The sequence below is a fragment of the Apus apus genome, chromosome 24 (assembly GCF_020740795.1).
Source record: "Apus apus isolate bApuApu2 chromosome 24, bApuApu2.pri.cur, whole genome shotgun sequence".
Classification (NCBI taxonomy): Eukaryota; Metazoa; Chordata; class Aves; order Apodiformes; family Apodidae; genus Apus; species Apus apus.
In genome coordinates, this window is record NC_067305.1 from 2,596,125 (window position 1) to 2,624,068 (window position 27,944).

A 27,944-nucleotide genomic window follows, 5' to 3' on the forward strand; every position below is an offset into this window, starting at 1 on the left:
GCAGCAGCACCAGGAGCCATCACCCATCCCTCATTTCCTGCAGGAAAAGCCCAGGGAGCTGTGGCAGCTTTTTCTGAGGGTGGTCAGAGGGCTGGTAGCCCACCCTGCTTTATGGGGGGGCCTGGGGGGGTATCACCCACAGGGTACCAGAGCCAATGCATGGGGTGAAGAACCTCATCCTCAGCTGCATCAGCCCTGGGGATCGGGGGGACCCTCCTTGATGGGATGGGGGTGGAGGGGTGGGTGGGGGGAGCAGCTGGGGCAGGGGATGTGGGGGGGGGGGTCAAGAGCTGAGTCTGACTAGGGGGTGAGTCCGACCTGAGGCTCTCCCAAGAGGTTTGTGGCAGGGAGAGGGACAAACGGTGCCGACACGTCGGGGCTCAGCTCTTCCCTGCCCACCCCCCGTGGGGCCCCACGCCAGAGGAAGTGACGACAGGGACAACCCGCTGCCGTGGGGCCCTGCCTCAGCCTCAGCACTCCTCTTCCTCCCTCCTGCAGCCCCGCCAGGGACACCACCACCCCACCTCCCCTTTCCCAGGAAGCAAACCCCCAGCCCCCCCAAAAAATTGGGGGGTTCAGGGGACCCCACTTCCTGCTGGGGGAGGTGGCGGGGGGAGGGGGGGGGGATGTGGGTCCAGGGTAAGGAGGCTGCTGGGATGGGAAGTTCTCTGAGGTCCCACACTGCAAACAGCACTTATCCCCCACCCCCCCATGTTATGGGTTTTTACAACCCTTGGGGTGATTCCTGTAAATGACAGGCTTTGTGGAGTCTTTGCACTGCAGAGCTTGGAGGGGTGAGGTGGGCAGGAGGAGAGGGGAAGGAGCAGGCAAAGCTGCTGCAAAGGTATTAGTCTAATGGGAAAAAAATGGGGGGGCGTTTAGGGATTTAGGAAACTCCTTCCTGTGCCTTCCAGCCCTTCCCTGGGGCCACAGGAGAAGGGTGGGGGGCAGCAATGGGTGCTGGGCAGGTGGGATTCTCCCACTCAGCCCTGCTAGCAGGTGGGAGGTGGGCCAGGCCAGGCCCTCCCTGGGGTCTCTGAGGTGCTCCAGGTGCTCAGGGGGTCCTGGGAAGCTCCAAGGAGCTTGGGCTGCTTTTAAGGGCCACGTGTGATCTGAAGTGCTCAGGATGCTCCAAGGAGTCCAGGGTGATCCAAGGAACTTGGGGTGCTCAGAGGGCCCGGGGATGCTCTAAGGGGTTCAGGGTGCTCTGAGGGTGTTGGGAAGCTCCTACAGGCTCAGGGTGCCCTGGGATGCTCTAAGGAATCCAGGAGTTCCCCAGGGGCTCAGGGCGCTCTTAGGATCCCAGGATGCTCCAAGGGCACCGGGATGCTCTAAAGATCCCTGGCACACCTGGAGGGCCCAGGGATGCTCTGAGGGCTCCTGGGATGCTCTGAGGGGGCTTGGATGCTCCAAGGGTCAAGGAATACTCCAAGATCCTGGGATGCTCCAAGGGCCCGGGATGCTCTGGGGACCCTTGGGATGCTCCAGTGGCTCAGGATGCTCCAGGGACCCCCGGGGTGCTCCAGAGACCCCTGGGATGCTCCAAGGGCCCGGGATGACCCGGGTCCCAGGGATGCTCTGAGGGTCCAGGATACTCCATGGCCCTGGGATGCTACAGGGACCCCTGGGATGCTCCAAGGACCCAGGATGCTCCAAGGCCCTGGGATGCTCCAGAGACCCCCAGGATGCTCCAAAGGCCCAGGATGACCCGAGCCCCCCAGGATGGTCCAAGGACCCAGGATGCTCCAGGGACCCCCAGGATGCTCCGAAGGCCCAGGATGACCAGAGCCCCTTGGGATGCTCCAAGGACCCAGGATGCTCCAGGGACCCCCAGGATGCTCCAAGGGTCCAGGATGACCCGAGCCCCTGGGATGCTCCAAGGACCCCTGGGATGCTCCAGAGACCCCCAGGATGCTCCGAAGGCCCAGGATGACCCGAGCCCCCCAGGATGGTCCAAGGACCCAGGATGCTCCAGGGACCCCCAGGATGCTCCGAAGGCCCAGGATGACCAGAGCCCCTCGGGATGCTCCAAGGACCCAGGATGCTCCAGGGACCCCCAGGATGCTCCAAGGGTCCAGGATGACCCGAGCCCCCGGGATGCTCCAAGGACCCCTGGGATGCTCCAGGGACCCAGGATGCTCTAAGGACCCCCGGGATGTTCCAAGGACCCCCGGGATGTTCCAAGGCCCCCCAGGATGCTCCAAGGCCCTGGGATGTTCCAGGGACCCCTGAGATGCTCCGGGGACCCCCAGGATGCTCCAGGGACCCCCGGGATGCTCGGAGGGCCCAGGATGACCCGAGCCCCCCGGGATGCTGCAGCCCGGGACACGCGGCGTTCCCGCTGCCGGCGGAACCGCGGGTGCGGGGAGGGGGCGGGTGGGGGGGGGTGGTGTGCTGCCAAAACACCCGGAAAAAACAGCGGGGGGGCCCCGGGGCGGCTCCGTGCCCAGAGCCCCCCCCCCGCTCCTCCCCACCTCCCCTCCCCCCCCCGCTCTCGCGACAGCTCCGCACAGAAAATGGCCCCGCGCTCGCGCCGCCGCTGATGCGGGATCCGGGCGGTACCGGCCCCGGTACGTGCGGGGGGGGGAGGGGGCTGCACCGAGGGGGCAGCGGGACGGGCTGTATCCGGGACCGGGACCGGCACCGGGAGCCTTACCGGCACTGAGGGGCTGTACCGGCACCGGGGGGGCTGTGCCGGTACCGAGAGTGGGGCTGTACCGACACCGGGGGGCTGTACCGGTGCCGGGAGGGGGGCTGTACCAGTACCGGGGGTACTGTGCCGGTACCGAGGGGCTGTACCGGTGCCGGGAGGGGGGCTGTACCGACACCGGGGGGCTGTACCGGTGCCGGGAGGGGGGCTGTACCAGTACCGGGGGTACTGTGCCGGTACCGAGGGGCTGTACCGGTGCCGGGAGGGGGGCCGGACCGGCACCGAGAGCCTTACCGGCACTGAGGGGCTGTACCGGTACCGGGGGGGCTGTGCCGGTACCGAGAGTGGGGCTGTACCGGCACCGGGGGGTGTACTGGCACCGGGGGGCTGTACTGGTACCGAGAGGGGGGCTGTACCGGTACCGGGATGGGGAGCACGTACCGGCACCGGCGGGCTGTACCGGTACCGGAGTGGGGGCTGGACCGGCACTGGAGGGGCTGGACCGGCACCGGGGGTGGGGGGCTGGACCGGCAGCGGGAGCCTTACTGGCACTGAGGGGCTGCACCGGTACCGGGGTGGGGAGCACGTACCGGCACCGGGAGGGGGGCTGGACCGGTAGAGCGGGTGAGGGGCAGTCCAGGCACCGGGAGCTGCGGGGGCGGGGGGGTCCCGGGCAAAGCCGCCCTGCCCACCAGCCGTGGACCCGCGAGGGGCTCCGGGTTCCCGAGGCTGCTCCGCCCCGGCCCGGCCGGGAGCCCGGGGGCTGTTCCCCGCGGGGGGGCTGCAGAAGCCACCCTCGGGGCTGCCAGCCGCGGGGCCAGCGGCACGGGGACTGCTGGCCACCGGGACTGCTGGCCACCGGGACTGCTGGCCACCGGGACCGCTGGCCCCTGCTCTTGGCAGGGCTGCGGGGCCTGTGGCAACACCGGGAGCGGCTCTGCCGTTGCCACCCCGAGCATCCCGGGGCTGTCCCTGCCGGGCACCCCCCCCCCGGGATCGATTCATCCCACACACACGGGGGCTGCTGTGGGGCTGGGGCTGCAGCTGCTCTTCTGCTGCTGGCCAAGGGGGTTCCTGTGCCCTGGCCACCGTCTGAACTTGGCCGTGGCCAAGTTCCCCCACTCAGGGGGGGCTTTGTCTGTGCTCAGGGAGGAAGGTCCATCCCCCCCAGGTGGTTCCTGAAAGCAAAGAGGGGTGTTTTTTGGTGGTGTTTGTTGGGTTTTTTTTCTCCTGCTGGAGAGCTGAGGTAGCCTGATGGGCCAGCTGGCCTTGGGCAAGCAGGTGGAGGTGGGCACCAAGGGTGGTGCAGGGACCTGGGGGGATGGCAGCGAGGTTCTTCCCTCTTCACATGCCCCCGGGGTTGTTGATGGCTTTGGAGCAAGCTGGGGGGGGGGGGGGGAGGCAGGGACCCCAGGCAGCTCTGTGGCTGAAAGATGCTTCCCAAGGAACCACTGAGGAGCCTGGGCTGAGCTTCTCCCGTGGGGACACGGCGCAGTGACCACGCACCAGGCTCAGCGCTCACCCCTCTGGGTGTCCAGCAGGTTCAGGGGGGCTCTCCGTGGGGCACCCTGGGCAGCTTTTGAGCTGGAAAGCAGGGAACCTGCCCTCGGAGCAAGGTGCTAAAACATGAAGGCAGTGGCTTTGCTGCAGCCCAGGTCAGGCTGAGGGCACCCACGTTATTCTGGTGGACACCACGAAGCTCGGGGCTGCGATACCCCAAGAGCATCTTCCTCCTGCCCCCTTCCCCAACCTTTGCAGAGCTCCCTGGGATGTCTGAAGGCAACAGGGGTATTTTTAACGTGCGTTTTCATTTCCAGCAGGCCTTGGGAGCCCACAGGCGGTGGCCGGGGCGGTGCTGCTGTCACAGCCTGTGTCTGCTCCCTCCCTCCTCTCCCCTCGCTCGGCTGAGCCATCACATGAGCCCTTGTTCGGAGCCTTTTGTCTCCCAGCTCCTACACCAGGAGCTGCATTTCGGGGAAACCTCGGCAACCTCTGGCCACAAGCTTACACAGAGATGTTCCTCTAGGGTTATTTGTCCCGTTTATCCTCCCGGGGTGGGTTTTTAAAAGTCTCCTGTGCTTGGAGATTCGTGTCAGTGCCCCTGGTTTGTTTGAGGGAAATGAGCTGTATTAATTATTAACTGACTCAGCACCAGCAGCTGCTCTGAGTGACCAGTAGCTGCAAACCCTCCTGCTCACCCCATCACCATCAGCTCCCCCCCCATAAAGGGTTTTTCCAGGGTCCCTGCTGGAGGGAGGGGGTTTGGTGCCAGCAGGTTTTCAGGGATGCTGAACCTGCTCCAGGAAAACCCTTCAGAAAGCAACACTGAGTTTGTGGTGGCACCAGAATCTGGGTTTCCAGGGCAGGGTTTGCACTGACACTTTGGGGGTCACATCTCCAGTGGCCACTTGGGGGTCAGTGGGGATGGAGACAGTGGCACTTGGTGGGGGGGTCACATCTCCAGTGGCCACCTGGGGGTCAGTGGGGATGGGGACAGTGGCACTTGGTGGGGGGGTCACATCTCCAGTGGCCACCTGGGGGTCAGTGGGGATGGGGACAGTGGTACTTGGGGGGGGTCACATCTCCAATTGCTACCTGGGGGTCAGTGGGGATGGGGACACTGGCAGGTCAGTGGCACCTGGGTTGGAGCATCATGCTCAGGGTTGCAGAGCAGAGGGTCCTAGAGAATAAAAAGTGTTGGACACGGTCCTGGAGAAGGTGATAAATGACAGCAAAATGATACAGGTGCCACTGCCCTCCCTCCCCCCAAAAAAAAACACCAGGGCCTGGGTGGGGGATATGGTGATGCTGCTGAGGGTGGATCCATGCTGAACAACTTTGCTCTGTGGGAGCTTGGCAGGGCCATGAACTGGGTGCAGGTGTGTTGGTATCAACGAGCTGCACCCACCTCAGTCCCACCTGCCTAGCAGGACCTACTCAGGAGGAGTTTTCCCAGCTATTCCCTGGGAAAATCAGCTTCAAATGCGTCTCTGGGCCTGTGAGCAGGAAACAAAAAAGCCGTGTCCATCTGAGAGGAGGGAGGTTTGAGCTGTACCATCTGAAGGTGCCATTGGGTTTGACCCTGGAGCTGACATCCTGGCTGTGAAGCTGCTGAGGAAGATTTTCTCAGTTGAAAAATGGACTTGAAAAACATTTCCTGTGCTCCAGCTGAGCTCTCAGTGCAGTGGCTGTGGGCGTCCTGCTCCCTTAGGGCCTCATCCAGAGGCCATCAGTCCCTGGGGACCATCAGCAGGCACCAAGGATTGATCCAGAGCCAGCATTTCCAGCAGGGAAGCAGGGACCTGGTGGGCTTTGCTACAGTCTGGAGCACTGACACTCCCAGGCAAAGCTCTGGCAGCACCGAAGCTCCACAGCTCCAGGAACAGCCACCAGAACGTGGAGGAGCCACGTGGACACAGTGAGCAGGAAGGTGCTGGTGGGCAGGTCCAGCAAGGCCAGGAGGGATGGGATGGATCCAGGTGCACCTTGTGTCTGATCTCCAGGGAGATTCCCCAGGGAGGTTTGCTGTGGGAGTCACTGAGCTCTTGGAGAAGAATTAACCCCCAACCAACTGCAGATGTGCATGTTGCAGCCTCTCCCCAGCACGGATTTCTATGATACTGGGATTATTAATGATATTTTAGCTATGAATATATTAGTAATAGATTGTGATACCTAATTAATACCTTGATAATATTTCTTCCCTTTTTAACTTTGACATCAAGAGGCTATTGAGAAATCTCCCCAAGTGAAGGACTTTTTTGGGGGGAGTTGATGTTTGGCTTTTGCCAGTTGGATCCTCACACTGAGGCTCCATGAGGCCAAGCCCACTAAAATTTTGGGGGCCACCTAATGTAGATGGTGTGAAGGGACTGTCCCCACAGTCCCATCAGCACTGGGCCCTGCTGCCCATGCTCCTGGTTGTGTGATGGGACCTGCTGCTCCTCTTGGGAACTGCAGGTGGGGGGAGCATCCAGTGAGACCCCCACACACACCCCAGCTGGGATCAGGAGGGGCTGAAGCAGCTCCTGCCATCCCAGCTTTGGTGGTGCCCAGTGGGGAGGGGGGGGGTCCTGTGGGTTTGGGGGGGATTTTTGGAGATGCTATGGGCATCTCGCCAGAAAGCAGGAGTCTGGCAATGCCTGGGGTGGGCTGTGCCTGGGGGGGAGCATTTTGGGGGCTTTACAGACACCTCAGGGGGGAGGAGAGGGAAGGGATGGCAATATCTGGAGCAGCTCTCCTGCAAGCACAGGCTGGGAGAGTTGGGGTGTTCAGCCTGGAGAAGAGAAGGCTCCAGGGAGACCTGAGAGCAGCTTCCAGTGCCTGAAGGGGCTCCAGGAAAGCTGGGGAGGGACTTGGGACAAAGGCAGGGAGGGAGAGGACAAGGGGGGATGGATGAAAACTGGCAGAGGGAGATTGAGGTTGGACATGAGGAGGGAATTCTGGAGTGTGAGGGTGGTGAGAGCCTGGCCCAGGTTGCCCAGGGAAGCTGTGGCTGCCCCATCCCTGGCAGTGTTGAAGGGCAGGTTGGATGGGGCTTGGAGCAACCTGGGCTGGTGGGAGGTGTCCCTGCCCATGCAGGGGGGTGGATCTAGATGATCTTAATCTCCTTCCAACTCAAATTGTTCTATGATTCACGGTCCAACAGCTGCTCCCCTTGGGGGGTGGTGTCACCCACAAAGCCCCCAGGCTGCCCACAGAAATGCTGCAGAGCCCCAGTGACACCAGCATCTCCTGCCACTTTGGCCTGGGAGGTCCCTGGGCAGGAGGGTCAGTCCTGGAGCCACAGGACACTGTGGAGGAGAGGGAGGCAGTCACCATCTCTCCATGCCAGCATTTAACCTCTTGCCCTTGTGCTTGGTGCAGCATCTCCAGGAGAAGACCCTGTTGGTGACACGTTCCTCACCCCGTGCCCATCCCCGGCCGGGCCATGAAGACAGAGAAGGATGAGGCTGTGCCCACCTTCTCCCTGGGGGGTAAATACATCAGAGAGGGGGCAGGTGAGTCCCTTTGGCCCCGTGGGGAGGCTGGTGAAAGGAGTCAGGCCAGGATGGGAGGGAGAAGCTTTTGCTGCTGTCACTTTGAGGTCCCTTTGGCCAAATCCCACCCCAGCAGGGTGGCTGGGAGCACCCTGAGGGTGTCCATGGGTGTGCACGGGGCATCACCCAGCACGTTGGAGGCACCAGCAGCTTTTGCCTTCACACCATCAGCTTTTTCTAGAGCACCTCTTGCCACCCTGAAGGGCTCCTCCCTCTCCAGCACTTTGGTTGCTGATCCTGAGTCAAACCATGACAGCCTTCCAAGCCAGAGCCTGCCCAGTTTCCTGAAGGACAGGAAGGAGGGTGAAGAAGGAGGTGGTTTAGGCAGGGGATGAGGCTCAACACTGCTTGTGCTGCCTGCTCTGCCTGTACCTGCTCCCAACAGCCTCTCCCTGGCAGGTTGCAGCGAGGTGGCTCTGCCAGTGGTGAGGGGTGGAGGGACCCCAGCCCAGGAGCTGCGGCCGCTGAAGCGCAGACCTGTCCCAGGTGAGCCCAACCCCAGCCCTGCCCGGGGAGGTGACACCAGGGCAGGGACCAGGCCAACAGATCTGTCTCCTTCCAGGGAAACATTACCAGTGCTCAAGCTACGGCTGCAAACTGGCCTTTCCCACCATGCAGGAGCTCATGGACCACCTGAAGGTTCACTACAGACCCACGCAGTCCCTCGAGGGTAAGGCTGGGACACGCTGCATTGCTGCAGGGGGCCTGGCAAAGTGGGGCTTGCAGCTGAGGCAGAGCTGGTGCTGGTGCCTGTGCCTCCAGGAGATGCTCCCCAGCACTGGATGGGAGTGGGGAGAGCATGGGAGGTGCTGGAGACCTACTGGGGGGACAGCCCTGGGGGTGCAGCACAGCCAGGTTGTTGCTGACTCTTCCCTGTGAGGGTGGTGAGAGCCTGGCCCGGGTTGCCCAGGGAAGCTGTGGCTGCCCCATCCCTGGCAGTGTTGAAGGGCAGGTTGGATGGGGCTTGGAGCAGCCTGGGCTGGTGGGAGGTGTCCCTGTCCATGCAGGGGGTTGGATCTAGATGATCTTTAGGGTCCCTTCCAACCCAAACCATTCCATGATACTGCACTTTGAACCTGTTTTCTCACCAATACCCCATCACCATGTGAGTACTGAGGCTTGTTTCAACTACCAACCCTTCCCTTTTCCCTCCTGAAGAAACAAAACCCCATTTGCACTCTGATTTCCACACTTAGGCTGGACATCAGGAAAAAGTTCTTCCCTGTGAGGGTGGTGAGACCCTGGCCCAGGTTGCCCAGGGAAGCTGTGGCTGCCCCATCCCTGGCAGTGTTGAAGGGCAGGTTGGATGGGGCTTGGAGCAGCCTGGGCTGGTGGGAGGTGTCCCTGCCCATCCAGGGGGTTGGGACTGGATGATCTTTTAGGGTCCCTTCCAACTCAAACCCTTCTGTGATTCTTTGCTCAGGTAAAACCTTCCAGTGCCCCACGCTGGGCTGCACAGAGACCTTCCCCAGCATGCAGGACCTCATGGCCCACATGAAGGTGCACTACAAGCCAAACCGCTACTTCAAGTGAGTCCCTCTGGTCCCCTGCCCCATCCCCTGCCCCTCTCCCACCTCCCTGCACCCACCTCCCCCCCACACATCCACCCTGGTGGGCACCCAGCAGCTCCCAGGCATCCCCAAGCACTGCAGCTCCCACCTGTGCAGATCCCCCCACATCTTGGAGGCAAACCCTGGGGGGTGTGGAGGCAGGGGGTGTGTGTGGGTGTGTGTGTTTGTGATGCAGAGGGGACTGTCACCCTGAAATGCCCTTCTCTCTGTCCCTGCAGGTGTGAGAACTGCCTGCTGCGCTTCCGGACACACCGGTCCCTCTTCAAACACCTCCACGTCTGCTCCGACAGCACCGCCAGCCCCCCGCAACCCCCCAGAGCTGACAAACCCACCCTGCCTGCTACCTCCTCCTCCACTCTGGAGAAAGAACCCCCGGTCAAACCACCTGAGGGGCTTCCCAAGCTTCCTAACATGATCCGACCCCAGGAGCCCGAAGCCGCCCTCCCCGGCACAGACGCTGCCCCGCTGGGCCTCCCCGACCTGCCGGGCTCTCTGCTCTCGCCGCCTTCCCACCCCTTCCCGCTGCTGGAACCCAACCTTTTCGGGCCGTCAGCCTTGAGTCGGTTCTCGGGACCACCCCCTTCCTCAGTGCCGGGGTCTTTCCTCTCCTACGTGCACCCCGCGCCCCTGGGGCTGCCCCAGCCCCCCGCCCAGCATCGCCCCCGGCCCTGCCTGCCCGCCCACGGCCCCCCCGGCTCCAACGCCGTCTGGAAGAAGAGCCAAGGTGAGCACTTTTTGGGGGGCAAAAACCTTCTTCTGCTCCTGCCTTGACCAGCAGCTCTGCCGCCGAGGATCTCCCCCACCCCCTCCTCCCTGCCTGGCCCCCCCAACCAAGCCACATCCCACCTCTGCCCCCCCCCCCCTCCTGCCTTGCATCCCACCCCCCCACCCCCCCCCCCCACCTCCTGCAGGGATTGCTCGATTGGCAAAAAGCACCAACAACCATCCAAAAACAAAACAAAACCAACAACAAACCAAAAAGACAGCAAGCCTCCAAATTTTCCCGGCCCTGCTGCTCCCCCCCGTGTGCTGGGGGGTGCGAGGCGGGGGGGGGGGGCTGGGCCAGGCCTGCCCCCCCCTTTACGTGTCCCCCCCCACCTCCAAGGGAGGGGAAGACCTAATGCTTGTCTTGCCCCTCAATTCCCTCCGCAGGTGTGAGTGTCAGCCCACTCCTCCCCTGCTTTGGCTCAGGAGTGACTCCAGGTTAGTTTGGCACAGTTTGGTTGGGGGCTGCTTTCTGTCACTTGGGGAGGGGGGGGGGGTTGGGGTGGGTGGCAGAAGGGGAGGCCACAGGGGGTGGGACAGGCCCTGTGGGGTGCTGCATTGCTCCCCAAAGAGTAGAGGGGGAGGGCGAGATCCCTCCGTTTGGGGAGCTGGGCAGAGGGGGGGGTGTCGCCCAGGTAGGCTCAGAAATGGGGAGGTCACCGGTTGTGCCCCCCACCCCATCCCAAGAACCACCCATCCTGGTTTCTCCAGAAGGAACTGCAGCAGCTTCTTGAGCTCAAGCCCCCCCCCTGGTGCCCCCAGCCCTGAGGCTGGAACCCAGTTGCTCCACGGGGAGCAGAGAGGCAAAGGGAGGTGGGGACCAGGGGGCACAACCTCGCTCCCTGCTCCCAAATTTGGAATTCCCCTCCTAAGGAGGGGACCTCTGTGCATGGAGGGGGGGGCTTGGAGCTCTGCGGGGGGGCTCCTGCCCCTGTAGCACTGGTTGATCTGAGCCCCCTGGCACCCACCACGACGCAGCAGCACCCAGAGCCACCCGCCCTGCACCCTCTGCTGCCGCTGCTCTGGGGGGGATCCTGGGGACATCCCACCCACCCCACCCCCCTCCCCAACATGGTCCGTGGCAGGGGGCTGGGGGTTGTGGAGGGGGATGAGCACCGTGCTTCCCTCCTGGCCCATCCTTGCAGGGCACCCCTCCAACAGCCGCATCGTGTGGGAGCACACGCGGGGCCGCTACAGCTGCACGCAGTGTCCCTACTCCACGGCCTCGCGGGAGGAGATGACCCTGCACATCGAGGACCACCGCAAGAACCCCCCGCCCACCCCCCGCCTGGACACAGACATGGGTATGGCCCTGGCTGGGGGGGCAGTGGGAGGGAACCCCAGCTGCCAGGAGCCCCACCTGGGGACAGCGTGTCCCCCCCCCCGACTCTGGCTGCCCCAGAAGGGTCCAGGACAACTCTCTGCCACCAGCTCTCCATGGGATGTTTCACCATGGGACACCTCTAGAGTGGGATCAGGGGATGATGTGGGGCTGTGCTGCTCCTCATCTGCTGAGCCATGGAGACTTGTCCCCACAGAGGGCTGCACCAGCATAGACGTGTCCCAGTGTCGAGGTGTCCCGGTGTCGAGGTGTCCCAGTGTAGGGGTGTCCCAGTGTAGGGGTGTCCCAGTGTAGGGGTGTCCTGTCATCGAGTTGTCCCATCAGTGAGTTGGCTTTGGCAGCAACTTGTCCTACAGGGAGCTGGTGGCAAAGAGTTGTCCCTTCCCACCCTGGAATGGGGTGGCCACCCACTGGGTGGGCACTGGCCTCCAGCTCCTGGCTCCCCAGCCTGCAGTGATGCCCTGGAGGGGGGGGGGTGTGTCTTTGTGCCCTCCCTGCACCCCCTCCCAGCAGGTGCCACCCCCTCCGTGGGACCCCGGGGTGCCAGGGGCTTGGCTGTGGTGCTGACACGTGGCTTTGTTCTCCCTCCAGATTTCGGGGTGGGCCTCAGCTCCTTCCACGCCAAGCTGCCTCCGGAGATGGAGAATTCCCTCTACTCCCAGCTCTGATGTCCCCAGCTCCCCGGGGGCTGCTCCTGCACCTCCCCATCCCTCCCCTCCAGCTGGGCAGGGGGGCACTGCACAGCCCCCTGCCACCACGCTGGGCCAGGGACCCCCTCCCCATGACCAGGAGCATCCCCCAAACTGGGGTGGCAGAGGGGGGGTGGATGGTTTGGGTTTGGTGGGTGTGGTTTTTTTTTGTTCCTCTCGAATTTCTTCCCCTCCCTTTTGGATTTTGGAAACTCCCAAGCACCCCGGAACCCCGTGTCCCCCCCTTCCCTGAAGGGTTTCATTGCTTCAGCTCCAGGGACTCTGGGGGAGCCTGGTAGGTTGCTCAGGAGTTAGTGGACTTGTCTGGAATGTGGTTTGGAAATAATAAATGGGAATTGTACAGGAGCAGCAGCTGGGAGAGCCTCTGTCAGTCCCCACAGCAGCTGGGGGTGAGGGGGGGGGGGCAGAGGATGCCCCCCCACCCAAGGGAGATGGGAGGAGGGGTTTGCAGGGTGGGTGCCAACACCTCCCAAAGGCTGCAGGGCTTCTGGGAAGCAGCGTTGGAGCCTCTGCCACCTGCTCCTCAGCACCCAGATGGGGCACCCAGAACAGGGCAGCACCTCAGACCCCCTTTCTCCTGCACCCAGGTGGCCTCAGTGCCCCCTTGTGCCCCCCACCCCAGCCAGGGGTGCCCAGAGGCCCCTCAGCACCAGCAGCAAGGGGCAGATGGGGCCTCTGCTCCCACCCCAGGGTTTCTCTGTGCTCTGGGAGCCCAGCACCCACATTCCCACCCCCATCCTCCATCACCTACATCAGGTGAGCGAGTTTGCCCCAGACTGGTTTAGGTGAAGGTGCCCCCCACTACCTCACTGGCCAGCCCCCCCCCCCCCCCAACCTCCCAGATGATGAGACTGTCCCCTGCTGCTCTGCACCCCTGTGCCACCACCCCTGGAGAGGACACAGACCCCTGGGGACCTGGTTTCTGCCTACCCACCCCCCAGTCTCAGCCCTGGCTCTGCCCTGTGGAGGTGCCCCTTTCTCAGACACCCCAGAACAAAGGTCCTCTGTGTCACCTCCCCCCAGCCCCCCATGCCCAGCCCTCCCTGCAGCAAGGCAGAGTGGTGGGGGGGGGCACAGAGCTGAGGACCCCCCCCCCCCTCAGCATCCAGAGCTCTGCCCCATAATGGGGGAGCCAGGAGGGGCTGAAGGCAGCTGGGGGGTGGGGGATAGGGGTGGGAGAGGGGGCTGGAGGGGTGGGAATGGGGGGCAGCACCAGGGTGGGGGGCACTGGCCAGGGGCAGCACCAGCCCCAGGCAAGGGTGGTGAGGCTGGATGGGAACTGGGGAGGGGGTGTGTAAACCCACCTACAGCTCCAGGACCACCCACAACCCCCCCCACTCCACTGGCTGCTGAGACCTGATGGAGCAGCAACTCGTTACAGGACCCTCCCCTCCAGCCCCCAGAGAGGGGTGGGCACCTGGCATCAAGGGCAGCTTGGACCCCTCCAGCCCCAAACAGCTGCCCTGACCCCCCCCCCCACCCCCCCCCCAGCCCAGCCTGCAGTGGGGGGAGGGGGGGGGGGGGGGGGGCGGGGGGCTGGTCCTTCCTGGCTTATGTTTGTACCCAAACACTCTGGTTCCTCCAGGGAAGGACACAGGTGTCCCTTCTCCCCTCCCCAACCCCCCCCCTTAAGCCCCACAATGGGACTCTTCCCCAACCCTGCAGCTCCAAAGGCAGGGAGGGGGCAGCACCAGGCTCTGCAGACACAGCCACGCTGGGTGCAGGATGGTCTGTGCTACCACCCCACACCAGAGACACCCCCAGCTCTGTCCCCATCCCCACCCACCAGCAGCCCTGGTGTTCCCACACTGAACCCCCCCCCCGAACTGGGGGGTCAGCAATACCAGCCAGGGGGGGCACAGGAGACACTGCTCCCAGAGACTCAAGAGTCATAGAATCGTTTTGGTTGGAAAAGACCTTTCAGATCACCCAGTCCAACCATTAACCCAGCACTGCCAAGGCCACCACTGACCCGTGTCCCCCAGCACCACATCTACAGGGCTTGGAAACACCTCCAGGGGTGGGGATTCCACCACCTCCCTGGGCAGCCTGGACCAGGGTTTGAGAGCCCTTTCAGGGAAGAAGTTTCTCAATGGCCAATCTAAACTTCCCCTGGGCACCTTGAGGCCATCTCCTCTGGTTCCATCCCTTGTTCCTGGGGAGCAGAGCTCAACCCCCCTGGCTCCAACCTCCTCTCAGGCAGCTGCAGAGCCAGCAGGTCTCCCCTCACCTCCTTGTCTCCAGGCTGAACCCCCAGCTCCCTCAGCTGCTCCTGCTCACACTTGTGCTCCAGCCCCTTCCCCAGCTCTGGACATCCTCAACCACAAAAAAACTGCCCCAAGTTTCCACCCCACGGTCCTGTGGGCTGGTGGCAGCTCAGTTGTCCCATGGGCAGAGGCAGCAAAGACAACATCCATTGCAATGGCTTTTTAAAAACTGAAGTCTTTATTAAAAGTTTTATCCAAATTTTGTAACAAAAGATACAAAAGGGCTGGAGATCCTTAGTTCTGGGACTAGTCTGACCAATCAAAACCTGACAGTTACTAGGCTAATATAAAATCCATACAATCTGCTAAAAATGCAGGGAAGAAAAATAATAATTAAAAACAAAAATTAGAAGTAACTGCTGCTCTGAAATTTCTTTTAAAAACTCCTTTAACATTTATAAGTTACTCAGTTTGCATTTTACAGGACTAGTTCTTCTCCCAAGGGTTACAGCTACTGTACAATGCAAGAGCCACCAGCAAGAACAGAACAAAGCGCCAGAACTCGGGGTGTGCTGCAACACACACGGCTCCTCTGGAGGAGTCTCCCCTCCCGGGTGCCCACGGATCACCCAGAGCATCCCCCCCCCCCCCAGGAATGCCACAAAGTGCCAGTGCTTCTGCAGCCCTGGGGAACCCCGGGAACCGCGCGGCTCCCCGGCCCCCAGCGCTGAGCAGCCCCCAGCCCCGAGCAGCCCCCAGCCCCTCGGCTGCCACCGGGCCGGTTCTCCCCCTGAGGCCAACAGCTCTGCTGGCTCAGCACCTCCAGGGGCAGAGGAAGGGTGGGAATGGGTTTGAAACCCTCTGGTTGCAGCTACTGGGTGAGCGCGTCTCCCCCTTTTCCCCTTCCACGCGCTGCTCCCGCAGAGCCCAGTGGGAGAGAGCTGGATTTCTGCTCAGTGCCCTCCTCTCCCTGCTGAAAAAGGCAAAAAGAGGAGGATGTGGACACCAGGCTAGCACTGAGGCAACTGTCCAGAGCTGGTACTGGCTCGCAGAAGGACCCTGAGAAGATTTAGGCTAACACGGTCTCCCGGGGAACGCCGAGTTAGGTGCATCACAGTGATACTGGTTGAACATGTTCTGTACAGTGTGAAACAGAGCTGGGGAGAAGTGCAGTACCCCTTCACCTGCTCCTGCCTATCTCTTCCTCAAGGGCAGAGGCTGCTGCCAGGGTGAGGAGAAACCTCATCCTGGCCAAGAAGCTCACAGCCAAGACTGACCTGGACATCCAAGTGAAAGGGATCTGGGTGGCCACCGGGAGAAGTATTCCAGTTTATAAAAAAAAAAAAGAATAGGAAAGCAAGTGCAGGGTTACTGCAAGGTGCATCAGCAGAGGTACCAGGTCTTGCAAGCAGCCAACCACCCCCCCTCAACCCCCCCTAGGCACCCCACTTCCCCAGCACTAAAGTATCTTCAAGCGTCTCCAGAGGTGACATCATGCTGACTTCGGACCAGAGAGACCTCAGTGGTGACTGGCTTGGAGTCCACTTGGATGAACCAGATCTGCACCCACTGCTCAAGCATCTTCAGAGAGCTGGTCTGAGGGCACGCAGAGAGCAAACCCCTTCTTGGCTGGCAGGCAGGAGCTCTGGGTCCAGTGTGCAAGGCTGATTTCAGACACAAGAGATACCCTAGGAGGAAATATTTTTTCTCTTTTTTTTTTTTTTTCTCTCTCTTTTTGTTTGGTTGGGGGGGGGTTTTTTTTTGTGTGTGTGTTTTTGTTTTGTTTTGCAAACTGCTGCACAAACCGGAGAACGGAGAAAGCCTTTGGTCACGAGAGACTTGTGAGAAAGTGAGCCTTGTATGGAAGATTCCCCTGAATGCCTACAGGTTTTCTACATCTTAAAAAAATATATTGTGGAGGCTGCAGCCATACAAAGGGGGGAGGAGTGGGAGACAGGGATTGACAGTCTCACACAGACACAACGGGGAGGTTAAGACAAGCACAGTCATAGTCTGTAAAACTGATTGGCTCCCTTGGATCAGTCATCCTCATCGTCCTCTTCCTCTTCTGGGTCTTCCTCTCCTTCATCCTCTAGATTTCGTTTTCTCTTTTCCCCCCGTGGAAGGTCTGCAAAGAGAGTTGAAGGGTGAAGTTCTGCTCAGCCTTGGGGAACAGCAGCTGAAGGGGGGTTGGGTTCCCAGCCCCGGCAGCCACAACGGGCTGGGAACAAGCACAGACTGGACTGGCACCATCACAGAGCAGACATCCACCATGCCCAGCTTCCCAGCACCCAGGAAAGGCTGGACCAGCACCAGACATGAACTCTTTTCTGTGCCCTCCAAGATTCCCACATTTCAACAGTCACCAGAAAAGGGGCACTTTTTTTTTTTTTATGTTGGGCACCCCCAAACCCACCAGAATTCAGTCACTTCTGACCATCTGAAGTCACACCAGCCACTATATTCTGTGAACTCCATTCAGGTGTTTGTAGTTTGTCCTGAACAGGAGTCACAAAGGTCAGGTCTACCCTCCTCTCTACTGCTGAGAGGAGAGGAACGTGTCCTCCAGGAGCATTTCCTCATGGACACTGTAACACCAGCTCCTTGGACAGTTCCAGCTTCTCAGAACTGGTTTTCTAGGTAACCTGCCACTTTAATACCTGGCAGAATTACCCAGCTCAGATGGTACTGGGAGATACTGAAACCTGTCTCCCCATCACCCCTGTGAGACTGTTGGTTATAACCATCACTTAAGTCCTCAGGCACAAGCCAGAGCTTCAGCAGAAGCTTTAAGCAGCAACATGGTCCTTTCTGGCAGGGAAAAAGCTGCACTGAAGCTGGGGGAGCTCTACAAAACCAGCCAATGTGACAGACTGTTGAGGCAGCTTCACACACAAGCCCTTGGTTTGTCAAGACTGGACTCACCATCCTCAGCTTCATCTTCTTCATCATCCTCACCATCTTCCTCCTCATCTTCCTCCTGGAGTCAAAACAAGATGCCTTGTTGCAAGAACAACAATCCCACAAGGAAGGTGGAATCCCACAGCAACATCTTCCCTCACCCCTGCTCCTGCCCTGCTCCAGGTGGCAGGTTCAAGCCAAGAAGGGAGGAGCTGCTGGTTCCTAAAAAGCTTCTTGCATCCCTACATCAAGGGGGTTCTTATCACCCAAAGCCACTGGAAGAACCAGGACAAGTGACAGACAGGTCTGAACTGGCAAATTCTGAGGTTCACCAGTCTAAAGGACAATGGAAAAAGCCAGAGCACATGGTGGCACTCCCCAGATCTGGGACATCTGGTCAGATGGGTCACCAGCTTAAGGGACAAACAAACTACCCAACAGCAATGTGGTGCTGCAGGTTTGTCCCATGCCAGAAAGCCTCACCTCATCATCTACTCCATCCTCCTCCTCTTCACCTTCCAGATCATCATCTTCATCTTCTTCATCATCAATGACCTCTTCATCCAAATCATCTTCCTCCTCTTCATCATCTTCTTCCTCACCTTCTACCAGAACAGGGAGGTGAGTATTAACAGTTCACAAACACAAGAGTTATTTCCTTTCCCTGCAAGGGGCAGGAGATCACACCACCAGGGGGGCAAGAACAAGCCCCACCAGCTTGAGCAAGCCTCACCTCTCAGACAAGGTGCCAGAGGAGAGACTGGGGTTACCCAGACAGCCCCCACTTTGGTGGCATCAGCAACATCACCACACAGAAGGGCAAAACGAGTTGTTCCCCAGCAAGAAAACCAAGAGGAGAAAATCCTCACCTTCCCCGTTCTCATATTCATCTTCCAAACCTTCTCCATCTGCTTCAGGGTCTGAGTCAGGGGCTTCCTCATCATCAGCATCAAACCCATCCAGGTAGGTGAGCTGGGGCAGGAGGGTGAACACGCTCTCCCGGTAGTTGATGAGCATTGTCACCTCACAGTTGAAGAGGTCCAGACTATGCAGGTTTGGCAACTTTTTCTGCAAACATCAATTTGCTCAGGTTATTTCCAAGCTGACACTGTCTGAAGACCAGGCAGCCATCAGAGGGCAGCTGGTTGGCCACCCAGACCTAGCACAGAAGTGTCTTTGCATGCATTATTTGCACCACGTGCTCCTCAGATGGACAGAAGTTAAAGCTCTGAACAACTGTAGGCAAAGAAGATTCCTTCTCAGCTCCTGTTTTCCCTCCTTGGAACCAGCTCCCTGTAAAACCATTTCTCTTACTCCCTTCTGAACAGGGTGGGCAAGAAGCAGAGATCCCAGCTACCCCAGAGAGAGGAACCACCGAGCCAGATCCATCCTGACCAAACCCCGAGGGAAAAATCCCCAGGAGCAGGACACAGGGAGACCTGCAGCCCGTGCCCAGGTCAAGTGAAGGAGCAGTAAAACAGTTTCAGGCTCTTTCTGGAGGGACCAAAGGCAACAGCTCCTGAGGCAAATGCCCCAGATCAGACCTTCAGAGAACCACAGAATGGTTTGGGTTGGAACTTTAACAGCTCCTGGCTCAGGATCACAAGGCAAGAGTCTTCTTTGGGGTAGTTCAGATGCAAGGGGACCCCCCCTGCTGTGACAGCACCCAGGGCCAGAGGGTCCCAGCCCAGCAGAGCCTTTGGACCAAGGTGATTTGACACCCTTGCTAGTGTCCAAGCAACTCATGTCCATGACACCCCAGGTGCCACCTACCTCAAACAGCATCCGACCCATTAATGGTCCTTTCTCAGATGGACACTGAGCACTGCATCCACAGTTTTACTCATCCAGCCCAATTTCATGCTTCTTTTAGCAACTGGCTGCTGGTTTTCCAGACAGAAGAGCCATTAACTATTAGCCCAGCCTCAAATTGGACCCACTCATCTGTTCCCATCAGAACCACGAAGTGCTGTTGGAACAGTTACCAAGACGTTGGACTTCTGCTACACAGACACACTCCCCAAAGGAAACAACGTGATCCCTTAGATTCCAGCAAAGTCTTCCACTCACCAAGGGCTCCAGGGTATTGATGTCTTTAATCTTGTTGCCACTTAGATTCAAGTGTGTCAGGTTAGGAGTTCTCTCTGCTAGAACTTCAAGGCCACCAGAAATCCTGTTATCGCTCAGCTCCAGCTGCAAGGAGGGAACAGGACATGGTCACAAAGTCAAGATGTGGGGAATAAAATTGCTCTGAGAACCAGATTACAAAGAGCACCCAAGTTTCAGATCCTGTTTGTTGGACCACACCATAGAGCAGCACTTCAAACTCCTTTCCCACACACAACATTCCCCAACAGAGGGGCACGTGCCCCAAAATCCAAAATATTGATGGTGTCACTGAAGCTCCTGACAGCAGCACAACAGCAAAAGCAGGAGAGAAGGGATGCTCAACACATACTGAGCTCAAAAGCATCTTGTTGCAGACTAAAAAAGCACCTCCCTCACATGCTCAGGCTGCAGCCGGACAAGTAAAATGAAACGTTTCTCTGGCAAATGCTGGTAAAACAATTGTCATCAAGGGCAGGGCAGCAGAAGTCATAGTTGGGTCAGGATCATCAAGTCCAACTCCTGCCTCAGAGCACCAACTGCTGGAGATGGTACCACAGGTCTGACTCACCTTCCGGAGTTTGTTGAGTTTGGGGAGGTTGGAGACAGACATCAAGTTGATGTTGATCATGCTGAGGAACTCCAGGTTCTCGAAATCTGAGGAGAGCCCAATGATCTTCCCATCGTCCGAGCGGCAGTTATCAAGGACCAGCTCCTTCACCTGCCAACAGAGACCAGCAGCACTCAGCAACCCAGCCAAGGGTCACCTCAGGTGACACCAGGTGCAGGGACTGACCCTCTGAGGCAGCACCTGTGTTCCAAGGTGCTCCTTGCTCACATTAAGGGACAAGATCTTAAAGCCAAGCAACTTCGGTGATGGCACCAGGGGAGAATCCCTCACAGCAGTTGGGATTTCACCCCCTAAAGCATGAGCTTCAACCACTGCACCACCCCACACCCTGTGGGTCCAACCAAGATCCCACCATCTCCATGAAGAAGTTAAGGGGTCAAAGCACAAGTTGCATCAAAACATTTCATGCATAAGGTATCAAAAATCTTCCAGAGCATCACACTTCAGGCTTCACTAGCAAGAGACCAGACAAGTCATCTGGTTTTTTCTCCCTCCTTAATGTTCTCCCCCACATACATCACTGGGGTGCTGGAAAACCAGAGTGACAGTCCCCACCCAGAGGTGACACACCTGCCTAGGCAGGTCTCAAAGCAGATGAGCTCAACCTCACAGGGCAGCAGCAGCACTTAATGGTGCCTAATGCTCTGCCCAGCACAACCCATCACCACCTGATAAATTCAGCCCCAAAATCCACCCCTTCTGGCATCAGGACCACAAAGCACCTGCACAGAACTGTTGCCCCCCAAAAAACCCAGAGGGTAAGGATACCTGACCCCCACTCCCCCCTCACCAAACCACTTCCAAAACTTGCTGTTACCCCACACATTCCTCAAATCAGCCCTGGCCAGGCAGCTGATGATGTTCTCCAAGTTCCTCCTTTGCAGCACTCCCATTTTACCTCTCTTGCTCAGATCAGCCAACTATTAGGGAGTCATTCTAACACCACTTTGTCTTTCTGGCAGCAGAGTTTCAGGGCTGCTGTGCCCTCTTTGTGAAAGAATTAATGCTTCAAACTCCACAAGTGGCATCGCTGCTCAGGGCTCTGCATTGAGCTGCCAACAGGCTCAGCCAGGAGTTCTGTAGCTCAGCTCATTTTGTCTCCACCAGCCCAGACAAGCCTCCAACTCAACCAAGACCCCGTGGAGGGTGCAGAGGTGGCCAAAGGCAGCCCATCACCCCTTGGTGCACAGCAAAGAACCTGGACGTTGTCAGGTTACAGACCAACGTGGCTGAGATCAGATTTATCCTGGTCCAGCCCCTGGCTTGGGTCATAGAGAAAATCATGGAGTGGTTTGGATTGGCAAGGACCTTAAAGAACATCCAGTCCCACCCCCTGCACGGGCAGGGACACCTCCCACCAGCCCAGGCTGCTCCAAGCCCCATCCAACCTGCCCTTCAACACTGCCAGGGATGGGGCAGCCACAGCTTCCCTGGGCAACCTGGGCCAGGCTCTCACCACCCTCACACTCCAGAATTCCCTCCTCATGTCTCACCTCAATCTCCCTCTGCCAGTTTTCATCCCTCCCCCCTTGTCCTCTCCCTCCCTGCCCTTGTCCCAAGTCCCTCCCCAGCTTTCCTGGAGCCCCCTCAGCCCCCACAGGCTGCAGTGCCAGGACGGAGCAGCCCCTCCAGTCTGTCCCAGCAGCCACTCCAGTCTGTCCCAGCAGCCACTCCAGTCTGTCCCAGCAGCCAGGCTGGCTCCCCGCGGCTTCGGGCAGAGCAGCCACGATCCCACCCTGCCCCGCAGTCCCTCAAACTCCCCTTATCACACCAGCCCAGCCCCGCAGGGAACGCTCCCCCTCCTCCAGTTCGCCCTACAAACCCCTCCGCCATCCTCAAGGCGCTTTGAAACCCCTCCCGAGACAGCTCGGTCCCCGCGGCCGTGACAGCCCCAGCGCCCGCCCGGCGCCCGAAGGGGCGGCCCAGACAAAGAAGGGGGGACCCAGAGAAGGGGCGGCCGAGGGGAAACGCTTCGAGAAGGCGCGAAGCCCCCGGGCTCGACCCCGGGGGGTTGTGCCACCGCCCTCAGCCCCTTCCCCGACCCCGCAGCTCGGCTCCCCGCACCCCCAGCTGCACCCCCCCCCCTCGGGTCCCGCACCCCCAGCTGCCCCCCCCCGGTCCCGCACCCCCAGCTGCCCCCCCCCCCCTCGGGTCCCGCACCCCCAGCTGCCCCCCTCCGGTTCCCGCACCCCCAGCTGCCGCCCCCCGGGTCCCCCAGCTGCCCCCCCCCCTCGGGTCCCGCACCCCCAGCTGCCGCCCCCCGGGTCCCCCAGCTGCCCCCCCCCTCGGGTCCCGCACCCCCAGCTGCCCCCCCCCGGGTCCCGCACCGCCTCTGCCCCCCCAGGCGGCCGGAGCCCGCCCGGCTCTGGCCCCGGGACGCGGGGCACGGCCCCAGCGGGGCGGGGCGGGCCGGGCCCGGGCGGTCGCTAACATGGCCGGGCCGCCATGGCTGCGGCGGCAGCACCGGCCTCGCTCGGCGGGCCGGGCGCTGCGGGAGCCAGCGCGGCCTCCAACACCCCCTCCCGCCCCCCGCACCCAACCCCGCCGCCTCCCGCAGCCGCTGCGGGACGGGCCGGGCGGGGCGGGAGCGGCCGCCGCCCCGGGACGGGCCCCGCCGCGCACGTGCGCGCCGCCATGCCGGGCGGGAGGGGGAAGGGACGGGAGCGCTCCCGCCTCCGCGCCCCGCACCCGCGCCCCGCACCCCCGCCACCCTCTAACCCCCCCCCTTCCGCCGTGCGGGGATCCCTGCGGGCCCCTTCCCCGCCGCTCACCCCCGGCGGCAGCGGGGCTCGGGGTGTGTGTGTGTGTGTGTGTGTGTGTCCCGCGCCGCCCCGCACCCCAGGCCCGCGGTACCTCTCCCGGCTTCTTGTTGCGCAGCTCCAGCGTCAGCCGCCTTTTCATCTCCATCCTCCCGCGCCCGCCGAGCTCCCCGCGCCGCCCCGAGCTCCCCGCGCCCGCTCGCGCCCGCCCCGCCCCGCGCCCGCGCGCGCCGCCGCCGCCCCGGCCGAGCGAGAGGCGCCAACGGCAACAAAGGCGGCGCGACCCGCGCCCCCTGCCGGCCCCGCACCGCCCCGCACCGCCCCGCGGGCAGCGCCCCCTGCCGGCCCCGCACCGCCCCGCACCGCCCCGCGGGCAGCGCCCCCTGCCGGCCCCGCACCGCCCCGCACCGCCCCGCGGGCAGCGCCCCCTGCCGGCCCCGCGCGCCTCCGCGGGCAGCGCCGAGCTGCCCCGCTCCGCACCGCACCGCTCTGCCCCGCTCCGCAACCGAACTGCGCCGCCCCGCACCGCTCCGAGCTGCCCCGCTCCGAACCGCACCGCTCAGCACCGCTCTGCCCCGCTCCGCACCGCACCCCGCTCCCCGCTCCGAACCGCACCGCTCTGCCCCGCACCGCTCCGAACTGCCCCGCTCCGCACCGCACCCCGCTCCGCACCGCACCGCTCCGCACCGCCCGGCTCAGCCCCGCACCGCTCCGCCCCTCAGCGCGGCGACCGGCAGCGCCGGGGCCATGGCCCCGTCCCCAGCCCCGCATTCCCGTCCCCTGGCACCATGTTTCCAGCTCCAGCCATCCCGGTCCCGTGCCCTGGACACCACGTTCCCATCCCCAGCACCACGTTCCCGTGCCCTGGCACCACATTCCTACCCCCAGGCGCCCCATTCCCATCCCAAAGCCCCATGTTCCTGTCCCCAAGCATCACGTTCTCATCCCCAGCACCCCTGTCCCACACCAGTGCACCACATCCCCATCCGAATGGTCCCATCCCCACATCCCCATGCCCATGTTTCCATCCTGACATTCCCATCTCCACATCCCCATGTTCCCATCCCCACACTCCCATCTCTGTCCCATGTTCCCATCTCCACATTCCCACCCTCACATCCCCATGCCCATGTTCCCATCCCCATCTGATCCCCACATTCCCATCCCCATCCCCACATCCCCATCCCCACATCCCCATGCCCATGTTCCCATCCACATCCCCATCCCCACATTCCCGTCCACATTCCCATCCCCACATCCCCATCCCCACATCCCCATCCTCACATCCCCACATCCCCATTCCCACATCCCCATTCCCACATCCCCATCCCCATCCCCACATCCCCATGCCCATGTTCCCATCCACATTCCCATCCCCACATCCCCATCCCACATTCCCATCCCCATCCCCACATTCCCATTTCCATCCCCATCCCCACATCCCCATCCCATATTCCCATCCCCATCCCCACATTCCCATCCCCACAGTCCCATTCCAATCCCCACATCCCCATCCCCACATCCCCATCCCCACATTCCCATCCCCATCCCCATCCCCACATTCCCATCCCCACATTCCCATCCCCATCCCCACATCCCCATCCCCACTCCATCCTCTCTAGGCTCCTGCCCCACAGGGAGGCTGAAAAACCCAGGATGTTGGTCGGGCTTCCTGCCAACGGGAGGAGGAGATAAGGGTGGGAATTCCCTCATCCCTCTGGGGGTTCCGAGGATGTTTTTCCCTTCTCTCACCTGATGGGTGCCCACAGCCCCTCAGGGTGCAACGGAGCTGGTGGGACCCACCGCATGGAGCTTGGGAAGGTTCCCGGGGAAGGGGATGCAGGAGGATCCCTGCAGGATCTGCTGACAACTTCGTTAAAAACGATCTTTAAAAATATCCAGGGAAATCTCTCTGGTCAATGATTGATCCTCCAAGTCAACAGGAACACGAGGGCTGGTGGGACCAGTCCCGGGGTCCCTCACTGTCCCCTGAGCAGGTCACTGCCCTGCCCTCAGTCATAGGAGGTGGCTTCCAACGTACCAGGATCCCTGTTGGGCCAGTTGGCTCAAACACAAACCTTATTTTCTTAGAGTTGGGGGTGTCCAGGAGGGGTGGGGTGAAGTTCCAGCCAAGGCCAGAGGGGTTCCTAAGAGGACACCCCCATGAGGAAAACCTGCCTTCAGCGTTGGTGCGTTCTTTTGCAACTCTGTGACTTCCTCCAGACCATGGATGGGGCTTGGAGCAACCTGGGCTGGTGGGAGGTGTCCCTGCCCATGCAGGGGGGTTAGGACTGGATGATCTTGAAGGTCCCTTCCAACCCAAACCAGTTAGGGATTCTGGAATTCTATGACCTCCCTTGCTCAGCTCCGCTTCAGCGCTCCCAGTGCTCGGCAGCTCCTCCCACCAGTCTCCCCCGTTGTGCCCCTGAGGAGCTCCCCCCCCGCAACACCCGGCGCTGTGTGGAGGGGGGCAGAGGAGGGGACACTGTGGTGGGGACCCTGAAGGAGCAGGGAGAGCCCCCCGCGGCAGGGCCAGGCCTGGCTGCAGGGCTGGGCGCATCCCTGTCCGGGGTAACCGCATCCCGCGGGGCGCAGCGGCAGGTGGGTCACGGCACCGCGGGATCCTTTGGGTTGGAGAAGACCCAAGAAATGGTTGAGTCCGGCTGTAAGACCGTGGAGTCAAACTGGAAACGGGTCCCTTCTTGATGGGGTGAACTCAGGCTCATCCGGCCCTTTCCAGCTTCACCGGGACCTTCCCGGGAGGGAACAGCAGATCCCGATCCCCGAGGGGGTCCCCTGGATCTCCCCCCCTCCCAGACCCCCCCAGCTCCTGCGGGCTGCCCTGGGCAGAGCAGATGGGAGATGAGCCGGGAAGTCCCTCCTTGCTGATCTGCATTTGTTTCCAGCTCCCTTTCCCGTACTCTTGGAGGACTCGTTTCCTGCTCTTTGTGGAAAACAATGCTCCCCCCTCCCTGCCCCCCCGGCTGCTGTGTCTCCCCTCCCCTGGGCTGCGCTCCCTCGGGACCTGCCCCTTCATTTTGCTCTTCAAATACAAAACCTGATACCAACCGAATTGATCTTAAAGCTGGTACTCGGGGTCTGGGAGATGCGTTTCCACCGATCCAGATTTGAGCAGATGACCGGGAAGCTGGGAATTTACTGGGCAAGTGGCAGCAACTGGAAGGCTGGACCGTAACTGCTGACAAGGGTTGAGATTCAGGGCTTGGAGGTTTTTTTTTTTCTCGTGCAAGCTGGAGCACAGATGCTGGGAACAAGGCACGATCTGTTCATACATCAGCATTATTTTTGCACTGGTTTAACTGCTTCTTTCCTAGCCCAGTGCCTCCTGAGAGGGAATCCTGTGTAAACGGGGTATCACTGGTGTCTGTGCCACCAGGATCTTCCCGTGGCACCAAACTTTCCTGTCCTCAAAACAAGGACAAGATTCTCCCACATTTCCCTGTGGTTGTAGATCCCCAGTAGCTGGTCCTGCTGGGATGTACTGGGATGCAGGCCCAGGAGAGTGATGGATACACCAAATCAGCTACAACAGTTTCTGCAGCAGCCACGGGCTGTACAAGCCCCCACCAAGAGCTGGTCCCAGCACAGCTGAGCTGTTCCACCAAGGTGACTTGCTCCAGAGAAACTTTTGGGGCAGTTTGGGGATATTCAGTGATCATCTGGAGCCGGAAGATGTGACCAGGCAACTTCAATGAAGGCTTACAAGCCAAAAAGGCTTCAACTGGGAGATCAAAAAAAACCAGTGCCCATGTGCTCTCTGACAACTGGGAGACCAAAAAACCAGTGCCCAAGTGCTCCCTGATAACTGGGAGACCAAAAACCAGTGCCCATGTGCTCCCCGACAACTGGGAGACCAAAAACCAGTGCCCATGTGCTCCCCGACAACTGGGAGACCAAAAACCAGTGCCCATGTGCTCCCCGACAACTGGGAGACCAAAAACCAGTGCCCATGTGCTGCCTGACAACTGGGAGACCAAAAAACCAGTGCCCATGTGCTGCTGACAACTGGGAGACCAAAAAACCAGTGCCCATGTGCTCCCTGACAACTGGGAGACCAAAAAACCAGTGTCCCCCTGCACCCAAACAACTGGGGAACAAAAAACCAGTGCCCACCTGCACCCCAAGAACTGGACTACCGAAAAACCAGTGCCCATGTGCTCTCTGACAACTGGGAGACCAAAAACCAGTGCCCATGTGCTGCCTGACAACTGGGAGACCAAAAAACCAGTGCCCATGTGCTGCTGACAACTGGGAGACCAAAAAACCAGTGCCCATGTGCTCCCCGACAACTGGGAGACCAAAAACCAGTGCCCATGTGCACCCCAACAACTGGGAGACCAAAAAACCAGTGCTCATGTGCTGCCTGACAACTGGGAGACCAAAAAACCAGTGCCCATGTGCTCCCTGACAACTGGGAGACCAAAAAACCAGTGCCCATGTGCTCCCTGACAACTGGGAGACCAAAAAACCAGTGTCCAAGTGCTCCCTGACAACTGGGAGACCAAAAAACCAGTGTCCAAGTGCTCCCTGACAACTGGGAGACCAAAAACCAGTGCCCATGTGCTCCCCGACAACTGGGAGACCAAAAACCAGTGCCCATGTGCTCCCTGACAACTGGGAGACCAAAAAACCAGTGCTCATGTGCTCCCTGACAACTGGGAGACCAAAAAACCAGTGCCCATGTGCTCCCCGACAACTGGGAGACCAAAAAACCAGTGCCCATGTGCTCCCCGACAACTGGGAGACCAAAAAACCAGTGCTCATGTGCACCCCGACAACTGGGAGACCAAAAAACCCGTGTCCATGTGCTCCCTGACAACTGGGAGACCAAAAAACCAGTGCCCCCCTGCACCCAAACAACTGGGGAACAAAAAACCAGTGGCCACCTGCACCCCAAGAACTGGACGACCGAAAAACCAGTGCCCACCTGCACCCTGACAACTGGGAGACCAAAAAACCCGTGCCCATGTGCTCCCTGACAACTGGAGTCCAAAAACCAGTGCCCATGTGCACCCCAACAACTGAGAGACCAAAAAACCAGTGCCCATGTGCACCCCAACAACTGAGAGACCAAAAAACCAGTGCCCATGTGCTCCCTGACAACTGGGAGACCAAAAAGCCAGTGCCCATGTGCTCCCTGACAACTGGGAGACAGAAAAACCAGTGCCCATGTGCTCCCTGACAACTGGGAGACAGAAAAACCAGTGCCCATGTGCTCCCTGACAACTGGGAGACCAAAAAA

At 60.5% G+C, this 27,944-nt stretch overlaps 2 protein-coding genes across 6 annotated transcripts in view; one reads left to right on the forward strand and one right to left on the reverse strand.

Annotated features, from left to right (window-relative positions):
• Positions 1-2,515: 2,515 nt before the first annotated feature.
• On the forward strand, positions 2,516-12,422 carry ZNF414 (zinc finger protein 414). Of its 3 annotated transcripts, none has more exons than XM_051639780.1 (9): positions 2,516-2,570; positions 7,517-7,650; positions 8,089-8,175; positions 8,252-8,359; positions 9,113-9,218; positions 9,479-9,984; positions 10,413-10,463; positions 11,171-11,329; positions 11,959-12,422. In XM_051639780.1, the coding sequence occupies exons 2-9, from the start codon at positions 7,581-7,583 to the stop codon at positions 12,033-12,035; spliced, it is 1,164 nt and encodes a 387-aa protein (XP_051495740.1). In that variant the 5' UTR covers positions 2,516-2,570; positions 7,517-7,580; the 3' UTR covers positions 12,036-12,422. The 3 variants fall into 3 exon arrangements, with proteins under 3 accessions (XP_051495740.1, XP_051495742.1, XP_051495741.1); XM_051639782.1 differs by lacking the exon at positions 2,516-2,570 and adding an exon at positions 5,252-6,080; XM_051639781.1 differs by lacking the exon at positions 2,516-2,570 and having other exon boundaries at positions 7,054-7,650.
• Positions 12,423-16,056: 3,634 nt separating this feature from the next.
• Positions 16,057-27,944, reverse strand: part of LOC127394058 (acidic leucine-rich nuclear phosphoprotein 32 family member B) — a 55,294-nt gene continuing 43,406 nt past the window's right edge. Inside the window, exons 1-7 of one of the 3 annotated variants that reach the window (XM_051639794.1) lie at positions 22,776-22,894; positions 19,863-20,012; positions 19,256-19,378; positions 18,055-18,253; positions 17,669-17,790; positions 17,210-17,264; positions 16,057-16,412 (exon numbers count right to left, since the gene is read on the reverse strand). In XM_051639794.1, coding sequence (XP_051495754.1) covers positions 16,324-16,412; positions 17,210-17,264; positions 17,669-17,790; positions 18,055-18,253; positions 19,256-19,378; positions 19,863-20,012; positions 22,776-22,829 — 792 coding nt within the window. In that variant the 5' untranslated portion in view covers positions 22,830-22,894 and the 3' untranslated portion in view covers positions 16,057-16,323. Of the gene's footprint in view, positions 16,413-17,209; positions 17,265-17,668; positions 17,791-18,054; positions 18,254-19,255; positions 19,379-19,862; positions 20,013-22,775; positions 22,895-27,944 lie in introns of those variants that run through there. The other 2 variants (XM_051639792.1, XM_051639793.1) reach the window with 2 other exon arrangements.

Excerpts from the sequence above, each read along its gene's own strand:
- ZNF414 (XM_051639780.1), top strand. The coding sequence starts at position 7,581 with ATGAAGACAGAGAAGGATGAGGCTGTGCCCACCTTCTCCCTGGGGGGT. Across the intron at positions 7,651-8,088 it reads ATACATCAGAGAGGGGGCAG|GTTGCAGCGAGGTGGCTCTG; the intron begins GTGAGTCCCTTT and ends TCTCCCTGGCAG. Across the intron at positions 8,176-8,251 it reads GAAGCGCAGACCTGTCCCAG|GGAAACATTACCAGTGCTCA; the intron begins GTGAGCCCAACC and ends GTCTCCTTCCAG.